This window comes from Amia ocellicauda, chromosome 1 (assembly GCF_036373705.1).
Source record: "Amia ocellicauda isolate fAmiCal2 chromosome 1, fAmiCal2.hap1, whole genome shotgun sequence".
NCBI lineage: Eukaryota > Metazoa > Chordata > Actinopteri > Amiiformes > Amiidae > Amia > Amia ocellicauda.
In genome coordinates this window covers 1,083,150-1,110,661 of record NC_089850.1, presented here as the reverse complement: position 1 = coordinate 1,110,661, position 27,512 = coordinate 1,083,150, and the positions used below count along the sequence as shown (strand labels likewise).

At 38.9% G+C, this 27,512-nt stretch overlaps 1 protein-coding gene across 6 annotated transcripts in view; it reads left to right on the top strand.

The window, feature by feature from the left end:
• Nucleotides 1-14,233, top strand: part of LOC136738487 (intersectin-2) — a 235,780-nt gene extending 221,547 nt beyond the window's left edge. For all 6 annotated transcript variants that reach the window (XM_066698568.1, XM_066698407.1, XM_066698655.1 and 3 more), the window contains 8 exons: nt 5,061-5,159; nt 5,658-5,825; nt 6,784-6,996; nt 7,411-7,532; nt 10,603-10,685; nt 11,277-11,360; nt 11,633-11,806; nt 13,608-14,233. In XM_066698568.1, the coding sequence (XP_066554665.1) occupies nt 5,061-5,159; nt 5,658-5,825; nt 6,784-6,996; nt 7,411-7,532; nt 10,603-10,685; nt 11,277-11,360; nt 11,633-11,806; nt 13,608-13,759 (1,095 nt within the window). In that variant the 3' untranslated portion in view covers nt 13,760-14,233. The remainder of the gene's footprint in view (nt 1-5,060; nt 5,160-5,657; nt 5,826-6,783; nt 6,997-7,410; nt 7,533-10,602; nt 10,686-11,276; nt 11,361-11,632; nt 11,807-13,607) is intronic.
• Nucleotides 14,234-27,512: the final 13,279 nt, after the last annotated feature.

Genomic DNA, 27,512 nt, shown 5'->3' with positions numbered 1-27,512 from the left:
GAAAAACTAATTAAAATTCAACTCTAGATCAACAAATCAAAGACAAATCACTTCCGTGACCAAATCAAAGACCATGGGATCACATATGATAACACACAAATCGTTAAACAAAAAAGGTTATAAACACATTGACTACAATACCGGTTAGTAAGACGAAGGTGAGTCTCTCATTAGTATTGTTAGTCAGGCATTCAGTAACTATGCAGGTTAGTATTTATGTCAGGTAACTTCTAGTTATATATATATCAGTCTCATTTACGTTTAGGTGCCGAGAAAGATCCTATCATTACTTGTTACCACAATCTCCCTTAACTGATTATTATTCAATGATTAAGGATAGGCAGGGCCACCTATAATCTGGTGTCTATTAACTTGTGTCAATTTCAGACTAAACAGTTAAACAGGAATGAGAAGATATTTCTCGGAGTTGACAGATTTTATTTCTAAAATTATCAACAAAACAGGTTAATGCAACACACATTTATATTTAAGAAAACTAAATGATATTACACATTCTAGAGTTATGAATCACAGATTAACATTTCTTATTGATTTCTCAAATGTCCCAAACTGTTAAACTTATCTGAACTTCTTCGCAGAGAGGCCTCTCTGGCTTCGGGCTCAGATAACAGCACACGGCACAAGGTCCATGTGGTTGGAACAAAGGCAGTCCGGTTCGGCTTTGTCCAAGAACTTCCACTCAGTCGATGCACCTGGAAGTTGGGGTTTTGCGAATGTAGAGTCTTTTCCAAACAGATTTTCCACTGGTTTGAAGGCTCCAAGGTTGTGCACAAAATCTTCTTGGCAAGCAGGGTCTCTCACCATACTTATTTGAAGGCAAAGTCTTTGAGGAAAGCAGGGCCCTGTTTGGTTCCAATGGTCGAGTTTCTTAAGACTCAAATAGCTATTTAAATGACTGACACTTTCGTATACAGTCGACTTAGTCAATTGTCCAGCTGTAAAACTCCACTGATCAGGTGGGCACAGGCGGGCATGCGCAGTCTGTAAAGTTCTTTATTTAATAAAGTCCTTTAGAAGAATTCTTCTTACGGCTCAATCTCCTTCTCCCAGTTTAACTCTTTTGTTGCCGGCAAAGACTTGGTTGGTTTCTGGTTCCGGTTCGGGCAACAGAGCTACAGGTTGAGCTGTGGCAGCGAGTTTCTGGTTCAGGTGAGAGAGAGAGAGAGAGACCGTGCGCTGTTCTTTATACGCCTGTCAGATCAATAGGTGATTGGTTCTTGAGTTTGTGAGATTTGATTTCGGTTTCAGACCCCAGTGTCCTATTGGAGGGGGGCTTGATTTATGACTGATGTCAATCCATGCCATCTTTTGGAAATGCCGGTTGGCCCGGGTTCGTAGCTCTGTGTCTGGATTTCGGCTCTCGTCCATTTCAAAGAGTTTTTATTACCTACAGGCCCCCTTCCCCAGACATTTCACAGCAGGATTCCAAACTATTTGGCCTATTCTCGGTGCCATCCTCCCAAAACTGTCACTTTGATGTAAACCAGTTACACACTTTAAGGAAATCTGATAACTTTGGGGGGAGAGGTCTTCTTTAGATCAGTGCTTCAGCTCAGAGCTAAAATGCTCTTCAAAATACACCCAACATAATGCTACAGTATTAATTAAAAATACAATACAACTAATCGCCAAATTGTTAATAAACAGGAACTATTTATATATGTAAGTTAATAGGTCATTTAAGAGTTCATGGCAATTAGTCCCCGCTTCAATTCGCCCCTATGAAAATGTGTCCCCGATGACAATTAAACCCCACGTCAATTCGCCCGCATCATATGTTCTACACTTGAGCATTTGTAACCATGAATACATTCACTTATTGTAGAGCCATAGAACACATACAGGTAGACTATATAAATATATACACACACATTTTAAATTATTTATTTTAATGTATAATGTATACTAATCAGGACAGTTGGTTGTGGCAACTAGAGGCTACTTAAAACAGATTTCAAATAAAGGTTTGCATCTCCATTGGTACAGTGGTTAAGGAACAGTGCTATAACCCTGGTGTTTTGGGTTCGATTCCCAATGATCATGTGTTTCCCCCCTACTCTCCCATCACACCCAAACCTCCCACCGACCAAGCTTCCTTTTCTCCATTCTCATCTCTCTCGGACTCTAGAGTTTCCTCTCTCCTCCTACGTCACAAACCTACAACATGCACCCTGGACCCTCTCCCCACTCGCCTCCTCCAAGCGACTGCTCCTGATCTACTCCCCTTCATCTCCTCCCTCCTCAACTCCTCACTCCTCTCTGGCTGTTTCCTCTCTGCATTTAAACAAGCTGCTGTCATCCCACACCTCAAGAAACCAACCCTTGACCCCACCTCTCCTCAGAACTACCACCCTGTCTCCCTGCTCCCCTTTCTTTCAAAGTCTCTCAAGCGGGCGGTCCACCGTCAGCTCTCAGCCTTTCTGTCCCATCACTCACTCCTTGATCCTCTACAATCCGGATTGCGCATTGCTCACTCCACTGAGACTGCTCTCCTGGCAGTCACTGACTCCCTCAGCTGTGCTCGAGCGGCCTCCCTCTCCTCAGACATCAACCGAACCTACCAAGTGACATGGCGAGGTTCCTCATCCACCCCCCAGCCTCTCCTCATAGGCATACCCCAAGGCTCCGTCCTGGGTCCCCTCCTGTTCTCTCTCTACACTCGCTCCCTGGGCCCCCTCATCACATCCCATGGTTTCTCCTACCACTGGACTACTACAACTCCCTCCTGGCCGACCTGCCTGCGACTACTACCCACCCGCTCCAGCTCATCCAGAACTCTGCAGCTCTTCTGGTATTCTCTCTCCCCCAATTCGCACACGCTACTCCAATGCTCCACTCCCTCCACTGGCTCCCAATACCGGCATGCATTCGGTTCAAGACATTGACCCTAACCTACCGCTGTCTCAACCACACTGCACCAAGCTACCTTCAGTCCCTCGTCTCCTTATACATCCTCTCCAGACCACTGCGGTCTTCAGGTGCCAGAAGACTAACTCCTCCTCTCCACTCTCCTTCCTCCATTGCCTGCTCCTTCTCATCCCTGGTCTCTAAATTGTGGAACGACCTTCCCACCAAAGTCAAAATAGCAGAGTCCTTGACCTCCTTCTGGCACTTACTCAAGACACATCTTTTCAGACAGTACTTAGTCCTTTTACTCTCCTGTAAGATAGCACTTCACAACATTTTACCATGCTTCTTGCATTACTAATATTTGTATTATTGATTTCCCCCTTCCTCGCTTTGACTGTGACCTAACATCTTGATAGCACTTAGCTTTTACTTTCCAGGATGTATGACCTCACTTATTGTACTTACCTGTGTAAATTGGAAGTTGTAAAATGTATTTTACTTTGAATTGCTTTGTATAGTGTTAATTTGAACTTGTACTTAACTGTATTCTTGCACTTTGTATTGCGCTTATGTTGTAAGTCTCCCTAGCTAAGGGCGTCTGCCAAGAAATACAAATAATAATTATGTATAGATTTTAGTTAGTTCACTAAAGTAAACATTTTCAATTCCGTGTAAACTTTTTTCCCCAGCATACAAAGCGTGTTTTTACTGTAGCTTTGTATTTCAATAAACTATTTACTATGTACTTAACCTTCATAGCTGGCAGCTTTCTATTTGGTACAGTCTACACAGACCACGTTTCTCCACTTTTCCTACATGAGCATATACCTCACACTGCATTTTGACAGCCCTCTCCAGGTGAACAGTTTAGCGCAATTAATTGCATTGCAATAACTGCTCCTCCACCGATAATGTACATAAATTATTATTTTGCGTTCGATGTGTCTGCTCTATTGAGCATTGTACTATGAGCAGTAGCAATTGCATATTGATCAGTAGAGTAAAAGCATTCAGTACGGTGCCATTTGGACCTGGTGGACCCAGTTCATATATATGGCATTTCCAAAATGTGCTCTCTCTTCAATCTCGGTCTCCGATTCATGTTTATTTGCGGCGTAATGACTCAGTGTCCTCTCAGTCTGAGAACAGTTGTAAAGACACCTGTAAGGCTATACAATGGGTGTGTTTCTCAAGCACATGAAAGACTTTAGTCAGGTAGAGATCGCCACTTGAGTGTGAGACTGACTGTATTGTAAAAGGTATGCAGGATTATGCGTTTTATTTGATTGATTATGTATTTAAATGACCGGTCAAAATAACCAGTTCTAGGCTATTCTAACTAAACATGTTTATATAACTTATTAATTTTTGCATTTATGCGTCTAAAATGCCGTAGGCATATTTAATACATATATCATTGAAGCAATATGGGGAAGCTATTAAAAAAAAGGCAAACAAAATGCCCTCCACATCAAACCAGAGGTGCTTTTCCAGATAATTTTCATGGGCACACGGACGCGAGGACACAAATGGAAATTGGGCTTAAAGGCATTCAAGACGGAAAACAGGAGACACTTCACACAGAGAGTTGTTACAATCTGGAACAAACTCCCCAGCGATGTGGATGAAACTGACAATTTGGGAACATTCAAAAATAGACTGGACGTGATCCTTGGATCATTTAGTTATTAATGGGCACCAAACAAGCATGATGGGTCGTATGGCCTCATCTCGTTTGTAAACATTCTTATCTTTCTTATGTTTCTTCATATGTCTGGCCACTGTCTGACGTGTTCTGTCTCTAAATGAACTATGCTGCACATTTGTATACGGTTTTGGGACATTCAGATGTGTGCAGTGCAGACACACCCCTGGAGGGGTCCATCAACTCTTTAATGCTGAATCTCCTTCAGTCTGTAGACTGTGGTATTTAAATACCAATCCCAAAGTGATATCCTGTTACTGTGCCAGTAACCCTTATAAAAGTATTTGTTTATTTGTTACTCCCTCACAACAGCTTGGGTTCCCATATTGATTAATGTTATGAAGCAAAAGAGGTAGTGTCACAAAAGAATCTGAAACAGGGTGGAGGGGCCCCTCTGTCATCCCACAGAAGGGCCTATTGGTAGCTTTGACATGAAGTTAATGAATAGTGCATCTTTAATACTCATCTTTCTTCTGCTGTGTAGAAAATTGCCACTGACCATCGGTGTAAAGGCATGCCTCTCTCCAGTTATCTGCTGAAGCCCATGCAGCGAATCACCCGCTATCCACTAATTATTAAAAATGTAAGTATTTAAAAACCCAAATTTATCAACTAATAATGAATTCTTTACTTTTCTCTTTGACACGAGTGGACATCCTCATCCACTTCCACATCAGTGACATTCACTATTTGAGTGGTGTGCGGCCTGACCCCAAAGGGGTGTGCAAGAAATAAAATGCAATGGCGGATGTAAGCGATCAGTAATTTTGCCCAACCCGCTCTCGCAAGTTTTTCCAGTCTGCTCCCCCCCGCTCTTCCACTATTTTGCTGTGAGCAACACCCCCCCCTCATGCTACCTTGCTGCGGGCACCCCCCCTGCTCTCACGCTGTTTTGCCGAGAGCCCCACCCCCCCAACCCCCCCGCCCCCACTCTCATGCTATTTTGCTGTGTGCACCCCCGCTGCTTTCATGCTATTTTCGGTGCCAAATTCAGGGCGGCAAAGGTGTACTTGGGTCAAAAAGTTTGTGAACCCCCGGTGTATGCAGTCAGATTGTTTGCTTCATGTTTTTGCATGTACAGATTTTGGAGAGTACTCCAGAAACTAACCCAGACTATAGCCACCTGCGGGAGGCCTTGGAGAAGGCAGAGGAACTGTGCTCTCAGGTCAATGAAGGTGTTCGAGAGAAGGAGAATTCGGACCGCCTCGAGTGGATACAGGCGCATGTGCAGTGTGAGGGGGTGACTGAGGTGAGAAGGTAGTGGCAAGTCTGAGGCTATCATGGCGAACGCAGTTCTCGAGCTGACTCGCACAATTTCCATTTAAAAAACATAACGATCACGTAAAAGCTATCTATCACAAGACACATTAAATTGAAGTTTTCCATTACTTCAATTATCTTTTTTTTTTTTTATTAATATAGAAATCAAGAAAACTTGGAGAAATCATCCATACAAATCCCTAATATGTTATTTTTGTAAAAATTATACAGAAACACATTTTACAAAAACATTCAAAAGATATCAAGCAGTGAATCTACCTCAAATTGTTGCAATCTTTCACCTTATTTTAACATACATTGATACAGCTTTGATACAGCTTTTACCAAAACAAAAAGCTATTAATTTTAAAACAATGTTTAATGGGTAATATTAACACCATACCTCTCTGCTGTTGATTAAAACCAGTTGTTGCTATGTAAAATTGTCCTTTTGTAAAATAAAACATGATCTGTGGCTCATCATCTACCAGCTAGTCCCCATTCAGCACACCTACATGAGCCTATTAGTACTATGAGGGTTAAATATTTTACAAAAATAACATGCTAGGGATTTGTATGCATGATTTCTCCAAGTTTTCTTGATTTCTATATTAATAAGAAAAAAAAAAAGGATAATTGAAGTAATGTAAAAATGTTTTGTTGCATAATCACGTAACCTGTCACTTAAACTAAAAGTTTTAAGTTAAAATACAGCTAGGCTTCAGGATGGTATGAGTAACATGGTTTATTACTTTTGTATTTGTCGAAGCAATATCACTGTGATTCAGCCTATTGAGATTTCCTCTTAGATGGAACTACTTCCATTTATTGGTATGAGCCAGGGGGGGAATTATTCAGTTTTAAAACATTTTGGTACATTGAAAGATGATCATATTTAATGTTACATTGTTCATGTTGCATTTTCCTTTGGTATCTGATTCATTCAGCATTTGATTTTCAACTCCCTTACAAACTGCCTGGGGCCTCGCAAGCTTCTTTACAGTGGGAAGGTATACAAAACAAAGAGTAACAAGGAGCTCTACGGATTCCTCTTCAGTGATTTCCTTCTCCTCACCTACATGGTCAAACAGTTTGCATCATCTGGGTCAGACAAACTTTTCAATCCAAAATCCAACACACAGTTTAAAATGTATAAAACAGTAAGTTGATTATTTTTTAAAATCATGTTTTATATTGCAGAAGTAATAAGGTATTTTTTAAAAGGATATGTTTGTTAACATTTTTTGTATATAAAGATGGGTTCTGATTTTTGGAGATGCATTGTTGATATTGAACTTTAAAACATAGTATATTAGGGAAATGCTTTTTTTTTCTTAGTCCCCCCAACCCCCAAATATGTGATGCAAAAATGTGAATATATTTAAATAAATGATATTAGTACTACATTGTGTTTAGGCCAGTTTTGCTCTTTGCTGAATTAAGTTTGGTATATATATATATATATATATATATATATATATACCAAACTTATATATATATATGTGTGTTGCTTTTCAAGTACGTTTTCAGTTTATTACAGTGTGGCTCAAATATTTATTGTTTTTTTTCATTAGCCAGTGTTTCTAAATGAAGTGCTTGTGAAGCTTCCTTCTGATCCCTCCAGTGATGAACCGGTGTTTCATATATCTCACATTGATAGAGTTTACAATCTGAGGACTGAGAACATCAATGAAAGGTGAATACCAAGCAATTGTACAAGCTTAATGCATAATGTAGTCCACATCAGACTGTCAAAGTTAAGTACAGAGAGCCAATTAATAATGGATTTAAAATATATACACTACCGACCGGTCAAAAGTTTTAGAACACCCCTAATTTTCCAGTTTTTATTGAAATTTAAGCAGTTGGAGTGCAGTGAATAACCTGAAATGGTACAAAGGTAAGCAGTAAACTGCCAGAGGTTAAAAAAAAGTTTAGGTTACTAAAAACTGAGAAATATTCTACATTTCAGAGTTATATACTGTTACTACACCCTCTTAAGCATTATTTGTCTTCCTACAATGCTCACATCATTTGAAAGCTTATTCTCTTGGCTACCAGCGCATTTCATTCTCAAACATATCCTTTACAATTTCTGTGTTGCCCGCCGTCATTCAGAGCCCGGGTGGTAAATGCGCTGTCTGCTCCGGGTGGTATCGGTTTGGGTAATCTGTGACCGTCTCATTCAAATGGTCACAGATCACTCAGTTTCGATCAGATTTCTTTGCACATAGGCTTGTTTTGTTCAGAACAACTTAACAATTAATCCAGCATATTTTTTGATATTCTATAAAACAAAGATAAGTGCAGATCGAATTATGTAAAATCAACGTGTATTAGTACACTGTACACAGAGTTTTCCATCTTGACAGTTTGAGCCCTCTTCGGGTGTGTGTTGCTTCTACCAAAATGTGGTTCCAGAATGTCATCATTGTCAATATTTTCTAAGATGATGTATTCCTACTCAGACCAAGTATCCCCCCACTCACCGCCCAATTTCAGAATGCGGAGAGGGGGGGTATAAAAACTACATCAGAATCTCAGCTTTCATGGGATACCAAACACTTGGCAAACGACACTACAGTGAACAGTACACATGGGATTAAAGAGAAGCACATGGATTTGGTACCCTTTTAAAGTTTATCAGTTTAAGGGATTATATTTTGTTAAACAAAACAATTCCATGATTTCTTTTTTATCTCCAATTGTTTATTTGTTCTATGCTTTAATTTCAGAGTACATTGAGACATTAAACTGCGTAAATGTCAATACAAACTGGAAAAATTGAGGTGTTCTTAAACGTTTGACCGGTAGTGTATATATTAAACAAGATGCATGAAAAAATATTAAAACAAAATCTGGGTAATAATAGGGTAATCAACACATCATCTTATTATAATATGTACTAATAACAGGGTTCACATATGGTAATTTTAAATTAGTATTTGATCCCCTATCAATCAGCAAGATTTCTGGCTCGCAGGTGTCTTTTATACAGGTAACGAGCTGAGATTAGGAGCACTCTCTTAAAGCTCGTTACCTGTATAAAAGACACCTGTCCACAGAAGCAATCAGTCAATCAGATTCCAAACTCTCCACCATGGCCAAGACCAAAGAGCTGTCCAAGGATGTCAGGGACTTGATTGTAGACCTACACAAGGCTGGAATGGGCTACAAGACCATCGCCAAGCAGCTTGGTGAGAAGGTGACAACAGTTGATGTGATTATTCATAAATGGAAGAAACACAAAATAACTGTCAGTCTCCCTCGGTCTGGGGCTCCATGCAAGATCTCACCTCGTGGAGTTTCAATGATCATGAGAACGGTGAGGAATCAGCCCAGAACTACATGGGAGGATCTTGTTAATGGAGGAGGAATGACCCCAAGAACACCATCCCCACCGTCAAACATGGAGGTGGAAACATTATGCTTTGGGGGTGTTTTACTGCTAAGGGGACAGGACAACTGCACCGCATCAAAGGGACGATGGACGGGGCCATGTACCGCCAAATCTTGGGTGAGAACCTCCTTCCCTCAGCCAGGGCATTGAAAATGGGTCGTGGATGGGTATTCCAGCATGACAATGACCCAAAACACACAGCCAAGGCAACAAAGGAGTGGCTCAAGAAGAAGCACATTAAGGTCCTGGAGTGGCCTAGCCAGTCTCCAGACCTTAATCCCATAGAAAATCTGTGGAGGGAGCTGAAGGTTCGAGTTGCCAAACGTCAGCCTTGAAACCTTAATGACTTGGAGAGGATATGCAAAGAGGAGTGGGACAAAATCCCTCCTGAGATGTGTGCAAACCTGGTGGCCAACTACAAGAAATGTCTGACCTCTGTGATTGCCAACAAGGGTTTTGCCACCAAGTACTAAGTCGAAGGGGTCAAATACTTATTTCCCTCATTAACATGCAAATCAATTTATAAATTTTTTGTAATGCGTTTTTCTTGATTTTTTTGTTGTTATTCTGTCTCTCACTGTTAAAATACACCTACCATTAAAATTATAGACTGATCATTTCTTTGTCAGTGGGCAAACGTACAAAATCAGCAGGGGATCGAATACTTTTTTTCCCTCACTGTATAAATATATGAAAAGCTAAAGCAACCTGCTGATACAGAAAATGTAAAATAATTCCTCAAATAGTTTGGAAACTGACAATTATATTCTTTACTAATATGTACTTAAAAGATAAAGACATTTTAGTATCTGATATGTGTGTAGGGAATTTATTAATATACTAATAATATTCTATATTTTGGCATGGCTACTACTTTAATGTGTGTATTATAGCTGTATCAAAATATTGTAAATCATCCTAACATGGCAATTTTAAGTTAACTATATGTGCCATGGAAAAATCCACCTCAAAACCATTTAAACCTATTTAAGAAGGAACTCACTTAATATACTAAACGTTATGGTTTACTCATGTAATTGGTTGTATTTCTCAGTTTGTTTGTTGTTGTTATTTGTTTTCATAAATAAATTAGCTAAAGCTCATCATTACATTTGGGTTTTGTGCAGATTGTGTGGCTTGATTTGATATTGTGACATTTCTGATTGAGTTGGGTGTTTTCTAATCACTTAATCCACTAATTACATATTTGATCATTATTGACATAAATAGTTGCAGTGGGATGCTTTTTTGATGGCTTGTTTCCTGGTTTACAGTCTATATCAATGTATTGGGGCTAAGACAAAATTACAGGTACAACTAAATATTAAGCACTTTTAAAACACTTTTTTTTTTTTTTCCTCCTTAGGACGGCCTGGGTCCAGAAAATTAAAGCAGCATCAGAACATTTCATTGAAACAGAAAAGAAGAAACGGGAGAAAGCTTATCAAGGTAGAAATGCAATGTGTTGTCATTTTCAGAGCTGACATGTAATACTAGAATCCAATTCAACTTTTTTGAATAGACAGTTTAGAAGCATGCATAGATATTTGTTATAGGGCAAATCAGAACTACATAATTGAAAACTGTAACATGTTTCTATGCTGATCTGATTGGATCTAATCATTTTATTATAATAATTATATGCTCCAAAACGGCCAAAATGTCAGTATGCCAAATCATTTTTGCCAGTGCAGTCTACAAAAATGTAATATTCAATGAAAGCAGCGAGTTTGTTTTGTATTATTATTGTTTTGTCATGACTTGCCTTTTAAGAGATTATGTTATATACAATTTGCAAGAAAGCAGTCAAGATGCATCAGGGGCATGGAGATAACACCTGCTTAAGCTTGAAACAGTAAACATTTTGTAGCTTTTTACATTACAATTAAAAAGTGACTACTTTTTGATATCTCGTAATTGTTTTGGAGAGCGTTTTCATTTTCACAATTAAAAGTATGACTTCTGATAAGAGCTTTACACTAAGTTCTCGGCTTGACACTATGCAAGGACAAATATAATTTTGCTTTCCATTTGTTATAGCACGCTCTCTTAAAGCCAGTGGCATAGGCAGATTGCTGGTAACCATCCTTGAAGCCACCGAGTTGAAATCATCCAAGTCAAATGGTGAGAACTCTCAGCCAATTGTTTACTGCTATAAAATATGTCTGTACTTCACTTTCACTTTAGAAATCTGCAGCATGTTTTTTTCCTGTTTCCTGCTTTGTAACAGTATATGTGACAGATCATCTGTTGAGAGTGTATCACTACATGGCTTGCTAATGCCCTACAGAGTTTATGCAAATTAATTTAAAACTTGATTTGGTATATTTTGGTAATTTGATCCTTTGAAAAAGTTTAAATAGTGGATTTTCTTTTTTTTTTTCACTATTTTTCAGGAAAGAGTAATCCATACTGTGAAGTGACAATGGGGCCACAGTGTTTTAATACAAGGACATTAAATGACACATCAAATCCTAAATGGAACTTTAACTGCAATTTTTTTATAAAGGACATTTATCAGGATGTGCTATGCATAACTGTCTATGAAAGAGACCAGTTTTCTCCAGATGGTAAGGATTATTCTCATTGTTGTATTATGTATTTTCCTTGACCAAGTGTATTCTTATTTATGTTCATATTTAGATTGTGTTAGTGTATGCATGTATACTTTTTTGGTTTACTGTCTATTTAACAACTTTCTTCTTATATGATTTTTTTAGACCATTCTTAATCATTTCCGACTACAAAAGTTGGAATGTTGGTCTGGTCTAATTTGTACTTTGCCATTAGCGGTCATGGTGTTATTTAGTTTATTATAAGGTTAACTATTTGTTAGTGAATGTTTAAAAATGGGACGATTTACTCTGAGGTACTGAATGTCCAGTAACATGAGTTCATACACATTGTGATAGGTTCACTTTTGAAAGGAAAACAAATAAAACCAAGGGTACAGAAGAAAAGGTGCCTTCTAGTTGCAATAGATGCCAGGATTGCTTTTCCTACTGCAAACAGAAGAAAGATCTACATAAGGGGATAATTGTCATCTATTTAATCTATATCCTACATAGATCTAGCAAACGCTGCTCTAGAGGCAGTTCAGAGGCAAGCAACCAGATTTAGGGTTTGAAGGGAATGTCATACTTGGAGAGACTGAGGGAATTGAATCTTTTCACCCTGGAAAAGAGAAGACTACCTGGGTACTTGATTCAGGTCTTCAAAATCATGAAAGGCATTGACCACATCAAACCAGAGGAGCTTTCCCAGATCTGCAGGGACACATGAACCCAGGGACACAAATGGAAAGTGGACTTCAAGACAGAAAACAGGAGACACTTCTTCACACAGAGAATTGTTACAACCTGGAATAAACTCCCGAGCGTTGTGGTTGAAGCTGACACTTTGAATACATTCAAAAATAGAATAGAAATGATCCTTGGATCACTTAGTTATTAATAGACACCAATCGAGCACGATGGGTCAAATGGACTCCTCTAAGGACTCCTCTAATTTGTAAACTTTCTTATGTTCTAAAAGAGGGTAGGAAACTCGGTAGCATGTAGGTAAACCAGTTCGTAACGTAAAAATAAAAAGATGCCCAAAGATAGGACTGTGAGTACAGGACTGTACGTGAGAAACAATATTCCACAACTGGATATTTATTACTTACCTGTGCTAATTACACTTATTAATTGCCATTATTAATTGTCCATGGTCTGGAAATAAACAGACTGATTGAAGCCATGTAGCCTTCACTCAAAAAACAGCTTGCTGACTAGTAATAGACCTTCAAATTCAACCCACCGAGTGCCCCTTAAGGCCGGATTTATGTTCGTCCATACTGATTTGTCTCACGAGAACAAGCAGGAACTAAAGACAGCTGCAGTACAGGCCTGGCAGAGCATCACCAGGGAAGAAACCCAGCATCTGGTGATGTCTATGGGTTCCAGACTTCAGACAGTCATTGACTGCAAAGGATTTGAAACGAAGTATTGAAACTCACAATTGAATTCATGATTATGTTAGTTTGTCCAAATACTTTTGAGCCCCTAAAACTGGGGGGACCACATATAAAAATGTTTCCTTACAAATCCATTGTGGTGGCGTACAGAGCCAAAATGATGACAATTGTGTCACTGTGCAAATATGTATGGACCTAACTGTATGTTTGTGTAAAATATATATTATTATTACTAGTAGTAGTATTAGTAGTAGTACCAGTAGTAGTATAAACAATATTATATTAATATCTACTTCTAAGTAGAACCCTATCTGTATTCTATAAGGATTTATGTGTCAGGTTTGTGTTTGACCTTAACAGAATTGACGTGAGTTTGTATTGTTTTTTTACTTGTAACTATGTTGTCTTAAAAGATTTCTTGGGACGCACTGAGGTTCCGGTTGCCACAATCAAAAAAGAGCTGGAAAACAAGGGAGCAGCAACCAGGCGTCTTCTGTTGCACGAGGTGCCAACAGGCGAAGTGTGGATCCGCTTAGACTTGCAACTCTATGACCAGAAAACCTGAGATTTGGTCAGAGGACATCTCTTTCTCTGTTAGGTTGCAGCTCCCTAAAACTGTCTGAGTGGATGTACAAAATCATTTAAAATGCTTCCAGAACTTTTTAAATTTTACTGTGTAGCATATATTCTACTGCTGTACAGTTGAATTGCTAACTAACTATGCAATTGAATGAGACAGAATTTGTGCAAAAGAAAGGGCTATACCCTCCGTTTTCTTCATCTTTTTCTTATTTTGAATCCATTAATTGTTACTTTACTGCTCTAAGACGGCAATTAAAATAATATATTTTATGACTTTTATGTTAGGTCTTTTCACAATTTTCTTTACTTTTCTGAAAAGTAATACAAAATATGTATTTTTTTCTTGTTAGCCAAAACATGTTTACTACTGAATTAGGAATCAAAAACTGTAATTCCTGGATTGTAATAAGAATCAGCTCTGTAATTCAAAAATAAAACAAAATATGAATAGTAATAATGCTTCTGTCAATATTCAACTGATTTTAAATATTTTTGTATTATAAAGCAACATTATTAAACTTTTTTTTTATGACTTAATTATATTTCACACATATATAGAGAGATTTATTTCCCAAAAATATTTACATCATTCTTAAGATTGTCTTTCCAGAAGGTTTTGTACATACATTGGGTGTAGAAAGTCGACCCCTCTTGGCCTTCTGCCACATTTTGTTGCATTACAATCTAAAATTGTAACACATTTGAACAGGTTTTTTTGTACAATCAACAATTTAGTACTTAAAATTTTGATGGAGCATAATAACTTTTATTGTGAAAGAAAATGTTATGAAAAACAGAAGTATTCACCCCCTTGAGTTATTTAGCATTTAATATTTAGATTTTGTGGTATGTTCAAACCAGCTTTTAATATTCACCCACTCTTCCTTGCTAAATTGAATTAAATGCTGAATGTTACTTGGAGGCTGGCGATGTACACAGAGCTCGCAACTAACTTTTATCCTTACTGTCCCGGTACCATCCTGAAGTGCAATTTAAACCATTCCAAAATTAAAATACTTGTTTTTTTGCATATTGACATGCTGACATGGGTCTAGGTTATTTGCAAAACTATTTAAGTAATTTGTGTATTTCTGACACAGACAGGTGACATTATATGAACTAAATGTGTTTAGAAAAAGACAATGCATCTTAATAAAAACAAACATCCATTACATTATTAATAATTTAATTTATTAATCTAACTTAAACAACAATATTGCATGGAGATATTCTGCACAACAATATACTAAAAATAATGTGTTTCAGTGTGTTCCCTTTCACTTTCTCTGCTTCACCCTCCCTCTTCAGTCATTGAAGAATGGTCGCCTTGACCTTTTAGAGCTCCACCACTTGCTAACGGCCCTCTCTACCTTAAAGTCCTCAGTCTCTGGGCCATGTACAGAGATCAGCAACAGACTGTTCATCATGCTGGTGGACAAGTAAGATCTCCAGTCTGACTTGATGCGCTTCATGGCCGATAACCCTCGCTCACAACAGGATGAGCTCATCGGAAAGACCAGCATGATCTCTACCAGTACCACAATCTGGGAGAACTGGTCTGGCCTCCCAACAGTCCCTTGAAGCAGGCACTGCAACAACAGCTGTTGCAGAAGGTGTTGGAAGTGGCAGTGGACAATTTACCTTTCAGCTCCAGCCACTCACGTGTTGTAATCGTGAAGTCCTTGTATGCCTCCAGGATGTAGCTAAAGTGGTCTGTGAACAACTTCAGCTCCTCCAGGCCAAATGTAGCAAGTGCATCAATGTAATCTGGCCAGCTGGAGTGGTCAAAGAGAGTGGAGGCAGCTTTCAAGATTCCTGTTTCCAGGTTTCCAAAATTCTGAGACACAAAAGACAGAAGTCATCCATAAGTTTCTCTCTTACTTCTCTGAAGGTAGCATCATCATTTCTGAAGAACGTCTTCTCTGGTCCAACATTCTCAAGGAACTGTTGGAGTCTTGGTCCTGGAGATGTCTAAAACACAATGGAAATAAGTTACTTTTGAGTAAAAATATTACCACCAGTACACACAGACACACACAAAACAGTGTAGCGTTATGTTGGGTGTATTTTGATAAGAGCATTTGGGCTCTGAGCTGAAGCACTGATCTAAAGAAGACCTCTCCCCCCCCAAAGTTATCAGATTTCCTTAGCTCATCAGTTGGAACTGGTTTGCATCAAAGTGACAGTTTTGGGGAGGATGGCACCGAGAAGAGGCCAAATAGGTTGGAATCCTGCTATGAAATGTCTGGAGAAAGGGGCCTGTAGGTGATAAAAACTCTTTGAAGTGGACGAGAGCCGAAATCCCGACATAGAGCTACGAACCCGGGCCAACCGGCAATTCCAAAAGAAGGCATGGATTGACATCAGTCATAAATCAAGCCCCCCTCCAATAGGACACTGGGGGCTGAAACCGAAATCCAATCTCAAGAACTCAGGAACCAATCACCTATTGATCTGATAGACTATAAGGAACAGCGCACAGTCTTTCTATCTCTGACTCTCTCTCACCTGAACCAGAAACTCGCTGCCACAGCTCAACCTGTAGCTCTGTTGCCAGAACCGGAACCAGAAACCAACTAAGTCTTTGCCGGCAACAGAAGAGTTAAACTGGGAGAAGGAGATTGAGCCGTACGAAGAATTCTTTTAAAGGACTTTATTAAATAAAGAACTTTACAGACTGCGCATGCCCGTCTGTGCCCACCTGATCAGTGGAGTTTTACAGCTGGACAAAAGTGTCAGTCATTTAAATAGCTATTGAGTCTTAAGAAACTTGACCCTTGGAACAAACAGGGCCCTGCTTTCCTCAAAGACTTTGTCTTCAAGTAACTACGGTGGAACCCTGCTTACAAAGAAGATTTTGTGCACAACCTTGGAGCCTTCAAACCAGTGGAAAATCTGTTTGGAAAAGACTCTACATTCGCGAAACCCCAACTTCCAGGTGCATCAACTGAGTGGAAGTTCTTGGACAAAGCCGAACCGGACTGCCTTTGTTCCAAACCACATGGACCTCGTGCCGTGTGCTGTTATCTGAGCCCGAAGCCAGAGAGGCCTCTCTGCGACGAAGTTCAGATAAGTTTAACAGTTTGGAGTTCATGATTCATGACATTTGAGAAATCAATTAGAAATGTTAATCTGTGATTCATAACTCTAGAATGTGTAATATCATTTAGTTTTCTTAAATATAAATGTGTGTTGCATTAAACTGTTTTGTTGATAATTTTAGAAATAAAATCTGTCAACGCCAAGAAATATCTTCTCATTCCTGTTTAACTGTTTAGTCTGAAATTGACACAAGTTAATAGACATTAGATTATTGGTGGCCCTGCCTATCCTTAATCATTGAATAATAATCAGTTTAGGGAAATTGTGGTAACAAGTAATGATAGGATCTTTCTCGGCACCTAAACGTAAATGAGACTGATATATATATATATATATATAATAACGAGAAGTTACCTGACATAAATACTAACCTGCGTAGTTATTTAATGTCTGACTAACAATACTAACGAGAGACTCACCTTTGTCTTACTAACCGGTATTGTAGTCAATGTGTTTATAACCTTTTTTGTTTAACGATTTGTGTGTTATCATATGCGATCCCATGGTCTTTGATTTGGTCACGGAAGTGATTTGTTTTTGATTTGTTGATCTAGAGTTGAATTTTAATTAGTTTTTCCCTTTTGTATAATTAGTGTAGTGCTACATTTAGTCTTGTTTTTGAATACATTTGACAATTTATATCTTTGGAATTGGTGTCTGCGTCCAATTATTACAGAAATTGAGTTCTACAAGATTCCAGGATTCGTGATAAGGTGATAATATAAATTCACTTCTTTAATTGAAATGTATAAGTGTACCTTCCGCTACAACAGAAACACAGAACACAGTATGTCTTCAAGTTTTTAGTCTGATGGGCAAATAAATGGGCAAGTATTGAAACTCATCAAGAGCCAGCGTGGTTGTCTGCAGTCCATCACACACCATCACCATCACACAGTGAGGCCATCACGCTGGAACAGCAGACTGAGCTCCTTCAGCTCCTGGAGGACATCCAGCATCAAATGGATGAAGAGCAGCATCTTGTATTGTTTCAAAGCATGCTGAATGCTTTTGGCCCTCCCCTTCATGAGCAGTAAAATGCCCAGCTGTATAAATGGGTACAAATGGGTAAAAAAGTTGCCCTGGATAAGAATGTCTGCTAAATGACAAATAATGTAATGTAATGCATTTGGCTGCATCAGTAACTGTTCCATATTGTTTTGGGTTTTGTTTGCACTTGCACTCAATCATTACCAATGCACTTTAAATTTTGTAAAATAACTAAAATTGGTAGAATAATATACATTGTGTTGCACTTATGTTTAAAGAAAAAAAATAATGCAATGTACCATGAGTATGAGTATGCACACATGTACTCTACAAAACAAAGGCATAACTTATAACAGGAGTCATAACAGGAGATAACGGTAAACCAAATGCTTTCCTCCCCGTGTGTTCAACAAACACGTCCATTGCTGACCACAATGAATCACAAAAGGACAGACTTACAAGTTTTGTCATCTTCCTCCTGCTCCCTGAGTGCAGCACCGCAGCTTAATCATAACATTAACATCTTGTTCGTACAGATTGTCGCAGTACTGCGCTGATATGCGCAGCTCCACCAATGCGAGTGGAGGATTCTGCAGTTCTGTGCATAACTGCAAAATTCTGCACACAAGAACCTGATCTAATGCATGAATATTCAAAAAATGACATGAGCGCTGCTCAATTACTTGGGGGCAGTGCCGCCACTACCAAATATACTGACTGGTTTTCTAAAGTGCCAATCAGTTTAGACAACTGAGGGGTGGGCTGGCCAAAAACATACCAAAAAAAAACACATACTCACTCTCCTACGTGCCACAGGTTCACCATCCCTACACTAGATGCTTAGAAGGCTTTCAAAGGTTTAGAATGGGAGTATCTTTGGTTGACATTGGATTACATGGGTTTGGGGGTCACACTTTATTAATATGATTAAGGTTTTATATGCCAACCCTTCTGAAATGTTTTTCCCAATTTTCTGTTTCCAGATGTATCCATCAGGCTGCCTGCTATCCCCTTTATTATTTGCTATATCACTTGACCTGCTTGCCCATGCTGTCAGTTTGTTATAAGGTTCCTTACGAGTTAACTGGGCTAAGTCTATATAATTATAGAGTCTGCTCTACTGCCCCTGAACTCCACAATGGGCAAAATCAACTTGACCCTGAACATTCCATTGGTCAAACATTTTAATTATCTCAGTGTTGAGATTTATCCTTTCTTACATTCCAACACAGGCAGACTTAAATAAATGGACGCACCTTCCTGCGAGCCTGATTATACTGCGACAGTATAGATGACGTTTTGGTCCCATTATTACACATTTAATTACAGTCTGGTGCTCAGTGGATGTGAAAAGCTGCCTCTCCTATTGAGTGACAGGGAGCAGCGCCTCTAAGGGCGCAGCGGCACCAAGATTTTCAGTCCCTCCCCTTCTCTAAAAGCTCAAGCCCAAATGATGGTTTCACGCACACCCCTAATGAAGGTGTCATTTGATAGGTTACATCCCCACCAATAGTATATTAGGAGCCTTTTTGTACCCTAAGTCATGAAGTTAGAAAAAAATAGGTTGGTTTACTTTAACACGTGTGCTGCTAACATAAAAAGCTTTTGTCGCCACTCATATGGGAGGTGGTCATACCTCTCTACTTTCAGTTTTTGTACAGACCTAAGCCTAACTTTTTGGGCTCTGTTGTATTTAAAACCTTGCAAATTACATACGCCGTATATATTTCTGTGGAAAAAAGAAATTCGAACACGAACCGCCATTTTCCCTCAGCAGCGGGAGCACACATGTACTCCAGCATTTTTTGTTGTTGTTGCATATGACTGTAGGAGTCATTTGAAGTGTACATTTTTATTATTGCCCATATTATGATGAAAAATGCATTAATGTATATTACAGACAGGAAACTAGTAAACTGAATCCTAGTTGAGGATTTGTTTTTCTTTTATTTCATATCTGCAATAGTGCAGGTGTATAACTGATATGGGTGGTTGCTGTGAGCTTATTAAAGTATGTTCAGTAGAAGAGCAGAATTAGAGATGGCAGGATTCACACTGCCGTTTGCAAGAATCGTGCATGACTCGGGACATGGCTAGGCTTCAGATGTGGTTGCAGGAAGCCTGGAGAGCCATTTGCTTAATTTGCAAAATGTGGATTCTGTAGTTGACGGGATACGAAAAGAGATTAGGAAAGTGAATGACTTGACCTCAGAATGTAAAGCTCTGGCAGATGAAAGAGACCTAATAGAGACAGAGAGGAAAGAGAGGGGGGTACAAGTTGTATGAGGTGAGGCTGAGGTGAAGAAAGTTAAATTAAAAAATAATTGAGAACCATTTCAGACAAATTAGTCCAGACAAGTGTTATAAATGTCAATAAAATGATTAGACATAGAGATGACAAAAATCAAGAAATGCAGAGAGAGGCACTTTCGGCTAGGGAAGAAAAAGATCAGCTTGCATTGGCTAATGCTAAGTTTGAGCAGAGCATTGAGGTGCTAAAGGAAGATATGCAGAAGCAGATGCGTAGTAAAAGAAAAGAGACCATGAAACTTATTTACTATAAAAGAAAATCTGCAGTGGGTGGTGAACAGAGCTTAAGTGTGGCAGACAAGGTTAGAGAGTTAAATGAAGAGATGCTGTTCTAGCAGGGTGAGTATGAAGAAGTGAAGGGAGAGTTGGACAAGCTCTTAGAGAACAAGACCGAAACATATGTGGAAAATAGATACATGGGTGAAGTGCATAAGGACTTAGTTGCTAATATGGGAGTTAGCACACATAAGGCATCTGAGGTTGTTACAGTAGTTTGTAAAAAAAACTGGGTGGTACACAGAAAAACTCCAGAGTAGAATTCTTACAGAAAATGATTGCACTATGCACAGATGGGATTTAGGACAGGCATCAGGCTCTTTTCAGTGTACATTTGCTACTGTCAGAGAAATGGTTCAGGACATATTCAGAAGTGGGGGGGTGTGACTTGAATGTACATTTTTGTGAGTGAAATTATCACAACAATTACAAATCTTGTGGGGGACAGAGCTGCAACTGAGAAAAAAATCTATGACATTTTGTCTCAGTACAGATCAGATATTCTTCCAGAGATCATGCAAGACTTTCAGCACAGTGAGGCTGATAAGGCTAAACTTAAGACTTGTAAATTAGCTTTTCTGTGGATTGTATTTAGTTTATGGTTTGGCCTACCAGGCTGATGTAATACTTCTATCTGAGAGAGATGAATTTTTGGTGGAAACAAAGTAGTTAATTTGTGCTTACATTGGGTACACAAAACAGTAAGAGAAAGCAGGACGATCAGAACTGTACGCAAGGCAGTGCAGGAAATGGTAGGTAAAAAAAGTGGAAAACCAGTACAATACAAGACATTTCTGTTAGGCAAGGATACATCTGAATTTGTGCCACTGGTACCATTCAAAGGTAACAGAATCAACCTTACATTTTTCAATACGTTTTTTACGTGTGCTCTGATTTGCTGGAATTCAGTAGAGAAATTCAGCATAAAAAAAAATTGGTGGAAGGTGTTTTTGCTGATCTAAATGTTAGACAGTACTTGGCAGGATGTAGGGCACTTGGATTAATTTGTAAAATTGTGACAAGAGCCTCTTTTGAGAGTTTTGTCAAGGAAAGGAGCATGTTCTTGAGATGAATGACAGGTATCAATCAGGAACTTGTCCGCAAACCGAAGGCATGGCAGTCAGACGGCCAGAGTTTTGTTAGAGGAGATGGTCAATTGTTTGATAATGTAGAAGTGAGTGTGGAGCCTGTCCTGTTCAGAATCTTACAGAGCAGACAACTGCAGATTTTGACAGCATGACTGTGCAGGTAGTGGAGTTAATTCTAGCTAATCTTGTTAAAGTGTGCTGCAGGATGTTAGCTGATGACACAGAGCAGGAGTTCCCAAAGTACGGCCCTCAAGGATGTTTGGTGCGGCCCCCCCAAAGCAACCCTTCAAACTCCCCCTTTTCTGAACCTTTACTATATTTTTACACTTTCAGAACATTTTCTGTTACAAAATGCACATGCAATTTGGAGGAAAATAATAAAACAACAATTACAATTGAATAAATGTTCCCTAACATAATGTATAGCAAATAAAAAGGTATGATTTGCAACATATTTAGTTTTCATTGGTGGTTCATTTTCTACTGTGGCCCCTATGGGCTCAAATTAGCACCATAAGAAATGAATTCAAAAGAAAAAATATTGTAAACAAATAAAAATGTTCAGAAAAACTGATGTTGAGATCAAAAAGAAAACAATCGAAAGCAAAATGTATAGAATTGTAAAAAAACATCAAAAGCAAAAAAACAACAACTTTAGAGCAAATAATGTTAAATCGAGAGCAAAACTCGATTTGATTGTGTCCATTTCACTGACACGCTCGCCTGGAGTCCCTATCTTTGGTTGTGATGCTGCAATCTTTGGGTTTTCCGCCAGTTTCTTTGCTTTCCATTTTTTTTTTTTTTCCGTTTACGAGTTTTGGCACTGTTTTGCCGTGAGGGCGGGATTTACAGGGAGGCATGGATAATGGGTCTCCATTGGTTCAGTAGGTTTGAGTGATGGTTCTTCCTAACCCAATCAGTGATCAGGGTGGGCTGGTCGGTGTTGGAATTCACAGTTCTGGTCTGACAGTCACCACTCTGCAACAAATCTTTGACTTCACTGCTGATTGTACCCATAGACTGAGTGGGTGCAACTACATGGCTTCGGAATTTAATTATTAACAAAGCATGTTTTTAATAAAAGTTGTGCACAATCGCTTTCTATATATTATGCGTTTATTTTTTACAGCCTTTATTCTCATCTTTATCAATGGCGCCAGTAATTTTGTAGGTGACTGTCCATATGTATGTGTGTGTGTGTGTTTCTTACCTAAACATAAACTGGGGCATCACATGCTCTGATGGTGAGCTCCATCAGTCTGGCACTGTGTTATCTGAGGAGCTGAATTAAAGTGCTTGTGCAGGTTACATTAATATGAACATGATATTAAACATTTTACTCTGCACATAGCAGGTTTTGACTGCAGGTCTATGCACACACACAGGATGTTTAAGCTGCTGTTGAAACTGAGACAGTCAATTCCCATCCCACACAGAGATCACCCACCCGCCCGCCCGCCCTGATCACTGATTGCATTAGGAAGAACTGTCACTCAAACCTACTGGACCAATGGAGACCCATGATCCATGCTTCCCTGTAAATCCTGCCCTCATGACAAAACAGTGCCAAAACTCGTAAACGAAAAAAAAAAATCAAAAAGGCAGCAAAGAAACTGGCGGCACCATCGCAACCAAAGACAGGGACTCCAGGTGAGCGCGTCAGTGAAATGGAGTCAATCAGTTTGAGGTTTGCTCTCGATTTAACATTATTTACTTTCAAGTTTGTTTTATTTGCTTTTGATATTTTTTGTTTTGTTTACAATTCAATACAATTTTGCTTTCGATTGTTTTATTTTTGATCTCAACTTCATTTTTTTTTTTTTTGGTTACAATATTTTTTATTTTGAATTAGTTACTTATGGTGGTAATTTTAGCCCATAAGGCCCCACCCATCTCATGCAACCTCTGGAAATTGGCCCTCCATCCCCAGACATTGGGAACCCCTGACCTAGAGCATGGGCGGTATGCTGAGGTATCAGCAGAGCTGCACAGTAAGCTGCAGTCCACTCCAAAAACCAATGCCAGTTGTGAGAGGGATTTTGAGATTTTTGACTGGTTGATGAGAGAGAAAATGAGAGCAAAATCCTATTCCTTATTTTGTAATTTACCAAAAAGTGGTCAAATTACATGAAGGTAGAGCTACATTAACTTTAACAAATGTTATGTTTGTTATTCTTCTTTCAGAAAACATGAAATAAAGTGTTGATTAAATGAAAAGTTTCCATGGCTGATTTTTATTTTCTGGGAAGAATTCCCTGGTGTTTTGAATGTATGTATTTGTGTTTAATATTATTTTCTGATCTGTCTGCAATTACATTGTAAGCTATTTACAATCAATGTGGTATTTATAAAACACTGATATAATTGTTTTGTTATTGGTATATGAAAACAGCCTTTCATTGTGCCTGCAGTTATTCTTCTTGGTACTTGATCATGTTACAGTAATGTACTGCAAACATATTGCAATTCTCCTGGCAATAAATACGCAGTTTTAACAGGACACGATGATGACCAATAGTAAACCGATTTATTGATCAGTTCAAAACATGAACTTGCGTTGCAGTTCACACTACTTCACTGAAAATAAATATGCACTGAATATAATATTACATATTATATTTTACTTTCTCGTCTAATTTAATTACTATACTGTCGGAATGTTTTATTGTATTGTATAAATCAGTATTTGTGTTGCAATACTAATAACACTGGGATTCAATGTTAAAGTCCCAGTGCGGTATGGTGCCGATGGGCACACATCGCACAGCCACAGCTCAGCGCTGCTCAGTGGCAGCTCTGACAGTGGAATGCAGGGGGATCAGTGTGTCCGTGATCAATGATCAGTGATCAGTCTGCCTCTACATTTCAATCTGAACACTCGGAGCAGCTGCACGGAGTTGCATTTCGGTGCCGTTTCTCGCCAAATGCTGGACTCGGACCATTTGACAATGTTTTGGGGTGTAGTTCACACAAATCGATAAAAATGTATCAACTATCACATTCAAACGTTAGACAAGGGTCTTGTACTATGATAAATGTGGTGGTTATTAATATTTATACTTTTATTAAGTTTTAAAACATCGTTTTAATGACACTAGGTAAAGAAAATCCAAGATGGCGGATTTGATAAAAAAAAAAAAACGTTTTTGGTTCGTAAAAATACATATTTATTAGGGTTGAAGTCACAATTTAAGTATATGTTAAGTATAAGTATAAATTTAAGTATTATGTTCTTATGTTCTTATATAACAGCTTTAATTATTTATTTATTTTTAATTGATCGACCACCCTACCTATTATAATTTGGAATAGGGACATACATTTATTGGGAAAGTGAATCCAAATCATCAGATTATTCATTTTAATATCTCCCACAAAACATATTTAACACCTCGAAAATACCACTTAATGAAACTTACTCCCAGTCCTCTATGTACATTATGTCCTCAGGGGGCCATGGGCACCTTTTTACATATGTTTTGGGATTGTCCGGATGTGGTTGTATTTTTGAATATGGATATTCTGTGCTCTCCTCTTATGCTTTTGAATGATGATTCATCCCTTAATCTATTACTTCAGCAAAAGTGAATTTGGTTGGCTGGCTTAACGGCAGCTATGAAAATGTTGGCACTGCGCTGGCAGCCCCTGTACTCTCTTTCCTGGCAGCAGTGGATCCTTTCTTTTCTGGACATAATTTACATGGATCTTTCCACAGCTTGGATCCATGAGGCTAGAGAGATGACGGTGAAAATCTGGGTCGGTACCCACAATTGGGTGAGGAAGGGGGAGGTGGGTACGGGTGGCATTTTGTGTATTCAAAAATAGTTACATTTTGTATTGAAATGTCTTGTCATTAATAACATTTGATCACCAAAAAATTATATTAGCCCCACCTCCAGCATACTCTCAACTGCACGAGTATTATAATGGATGAAATCATGTGTAACTATAAACTATTTTGTCCATAACCAAAATACCTTACAGTAAAAGTACAATATCTCAACTAATACAGGCATGTAATGTACCTTAATAACTGTTCCTAATCCCTTCCCACCCACTACCCTAGGAAGATCCATGGAAAGTATTTACGTCTGCCATGTCCACACTTACGCGCGCTCTGGGGAATTCTGCCACACTACATAATCAACTTACACAAAGGGATCCCTAAAAACAATCACATAACATTTAACAAAATATAACACACTCGTCAAAACAAACAAACAACCTGCACATATTCTCTGCCAGGAATAGTTCCTGACAACAGATTTATAACAGGACTGTGAAAGCATTGCAGAGAACAGAATTGCCTAAATAATACCCCACAGCATAGAGCACAAGACCTCACACATACAGTTAAGTGAGTTCTGAAAAGACTGCAAACTGACTATAATGTCATTTAAAGACATATCCAAGGCAGTTGAGGCCCTCTGACTTTTTAGAGTTAAGATATTGCAAAACACATGAAATAAAAAAAGTTTCAGCCTGAAAGTCTTTCACAGTGAGTTTAATGGGAATGTAAATCATATTTGATGGCCTTACCAATCTATCTCCTAAAACCAATGCAATTTAGTCCATGTCATGAAGAAAGAAAAAAGTCAGTTCTGACATGAAACGACTGCACATGGTTTAGAATTGTGTTTGGAGGCAAATATTTGAGCCCATCTGACTTTTTAGAGTGAAGATATTGCAAAACTCATTAAATCAATCTTTCAGCCTGAAAGTTGTGCACACACACACACACACACACACACACACACATACACACACACACAGACATGCACACACACACTGTCTGTCTCTGTGTGTATGTGTGTGTCTGTCATTTTTGGGAGGGCAGAGCCTCCCAAAAATGGTACAAACTCATCCACTTTCCCCTCCACGGAAAGCTTTAGTAAAATACTGTTTTATTTGGTATAGTATTTTACATTACAAATAAGAAAACATTAACAAAATTTATACTTATGATTATATATTTTTTAAATCCAATCCTAAAATTAATTTAAAATTAATTTCTAAAATTCCATTTAAAATCAAATTGATTTCAGAAGAACTAAAGACAAGAACAAAACCAAAACAAGTGAATAAGTGTCTTCAAAACAATCAGTGAATATAGCTCAAATCAAATAATTTCTAAAACTATCTGATGCATTGTAATAAACGGTGAATGCACTAGACAAATCAAAACTAAAACATGTTTCAAAAGAACAAAAGAAAACAACAATCTAACGCCTTCTTTTTTCTTTTAAAAGATGGTCAATGCATCAGATAACTCATAAAAATAACAAACTTTAAACAAATGAATACCCAGTGCTTTAAAAACATTTAAAAACCATAACTATAGTAAAATTCTGCTTTTCAATAAAATAAAAGCAAATACTTCGACAATCAATCCTGCAGAGGAGGCCCTCAAGGTCCTGATAGAGATGTTCCTCCTACTGCTCCTACTGTTCGACTGCTTCCCAGTGCTGGTGCTTCACTCCGGACTGGCCCTGTCTCTGGTATACTAACTTCCCCCTCCACAGGCCGTGGTTGCCTCGCCAGCGCCCTCACAGTGTGTGGATGTTGTCTAGGCGCTGGCGCCTTGGCTCCTCACAGACCTGCAGAGAGAGAGAGAGACACACAGAGCCAGTCCGGTGCACATGGGAAGCTTCACTCACGTCTGTATTACTGAGACCAGTGTGTCAGGTCGGGCTCTGCTCCTCAGGAGACGAGGAGCGGCCCTGAGGTGGGGGCCTAAGGACCCCCGAACCAGACGTATTAGGAGGAGGAGCTCCCCCCCTCCCCACATATTGATGTTAACAAGAGGGAGGGGGGGGAGTAGGGTTATCTCTTCCTCTCCTTTTGCCATCTGCCCAACTCCTCCTCCGTCGCGGAGGCCCTGGCTTTCAACATCTCCTGGAGGGTGAGACCGTGGGCCGGCTGCTCCTCTGTCCCCCTTTCCTCCACCACTGGCTGAAGCCGCCGCGACAC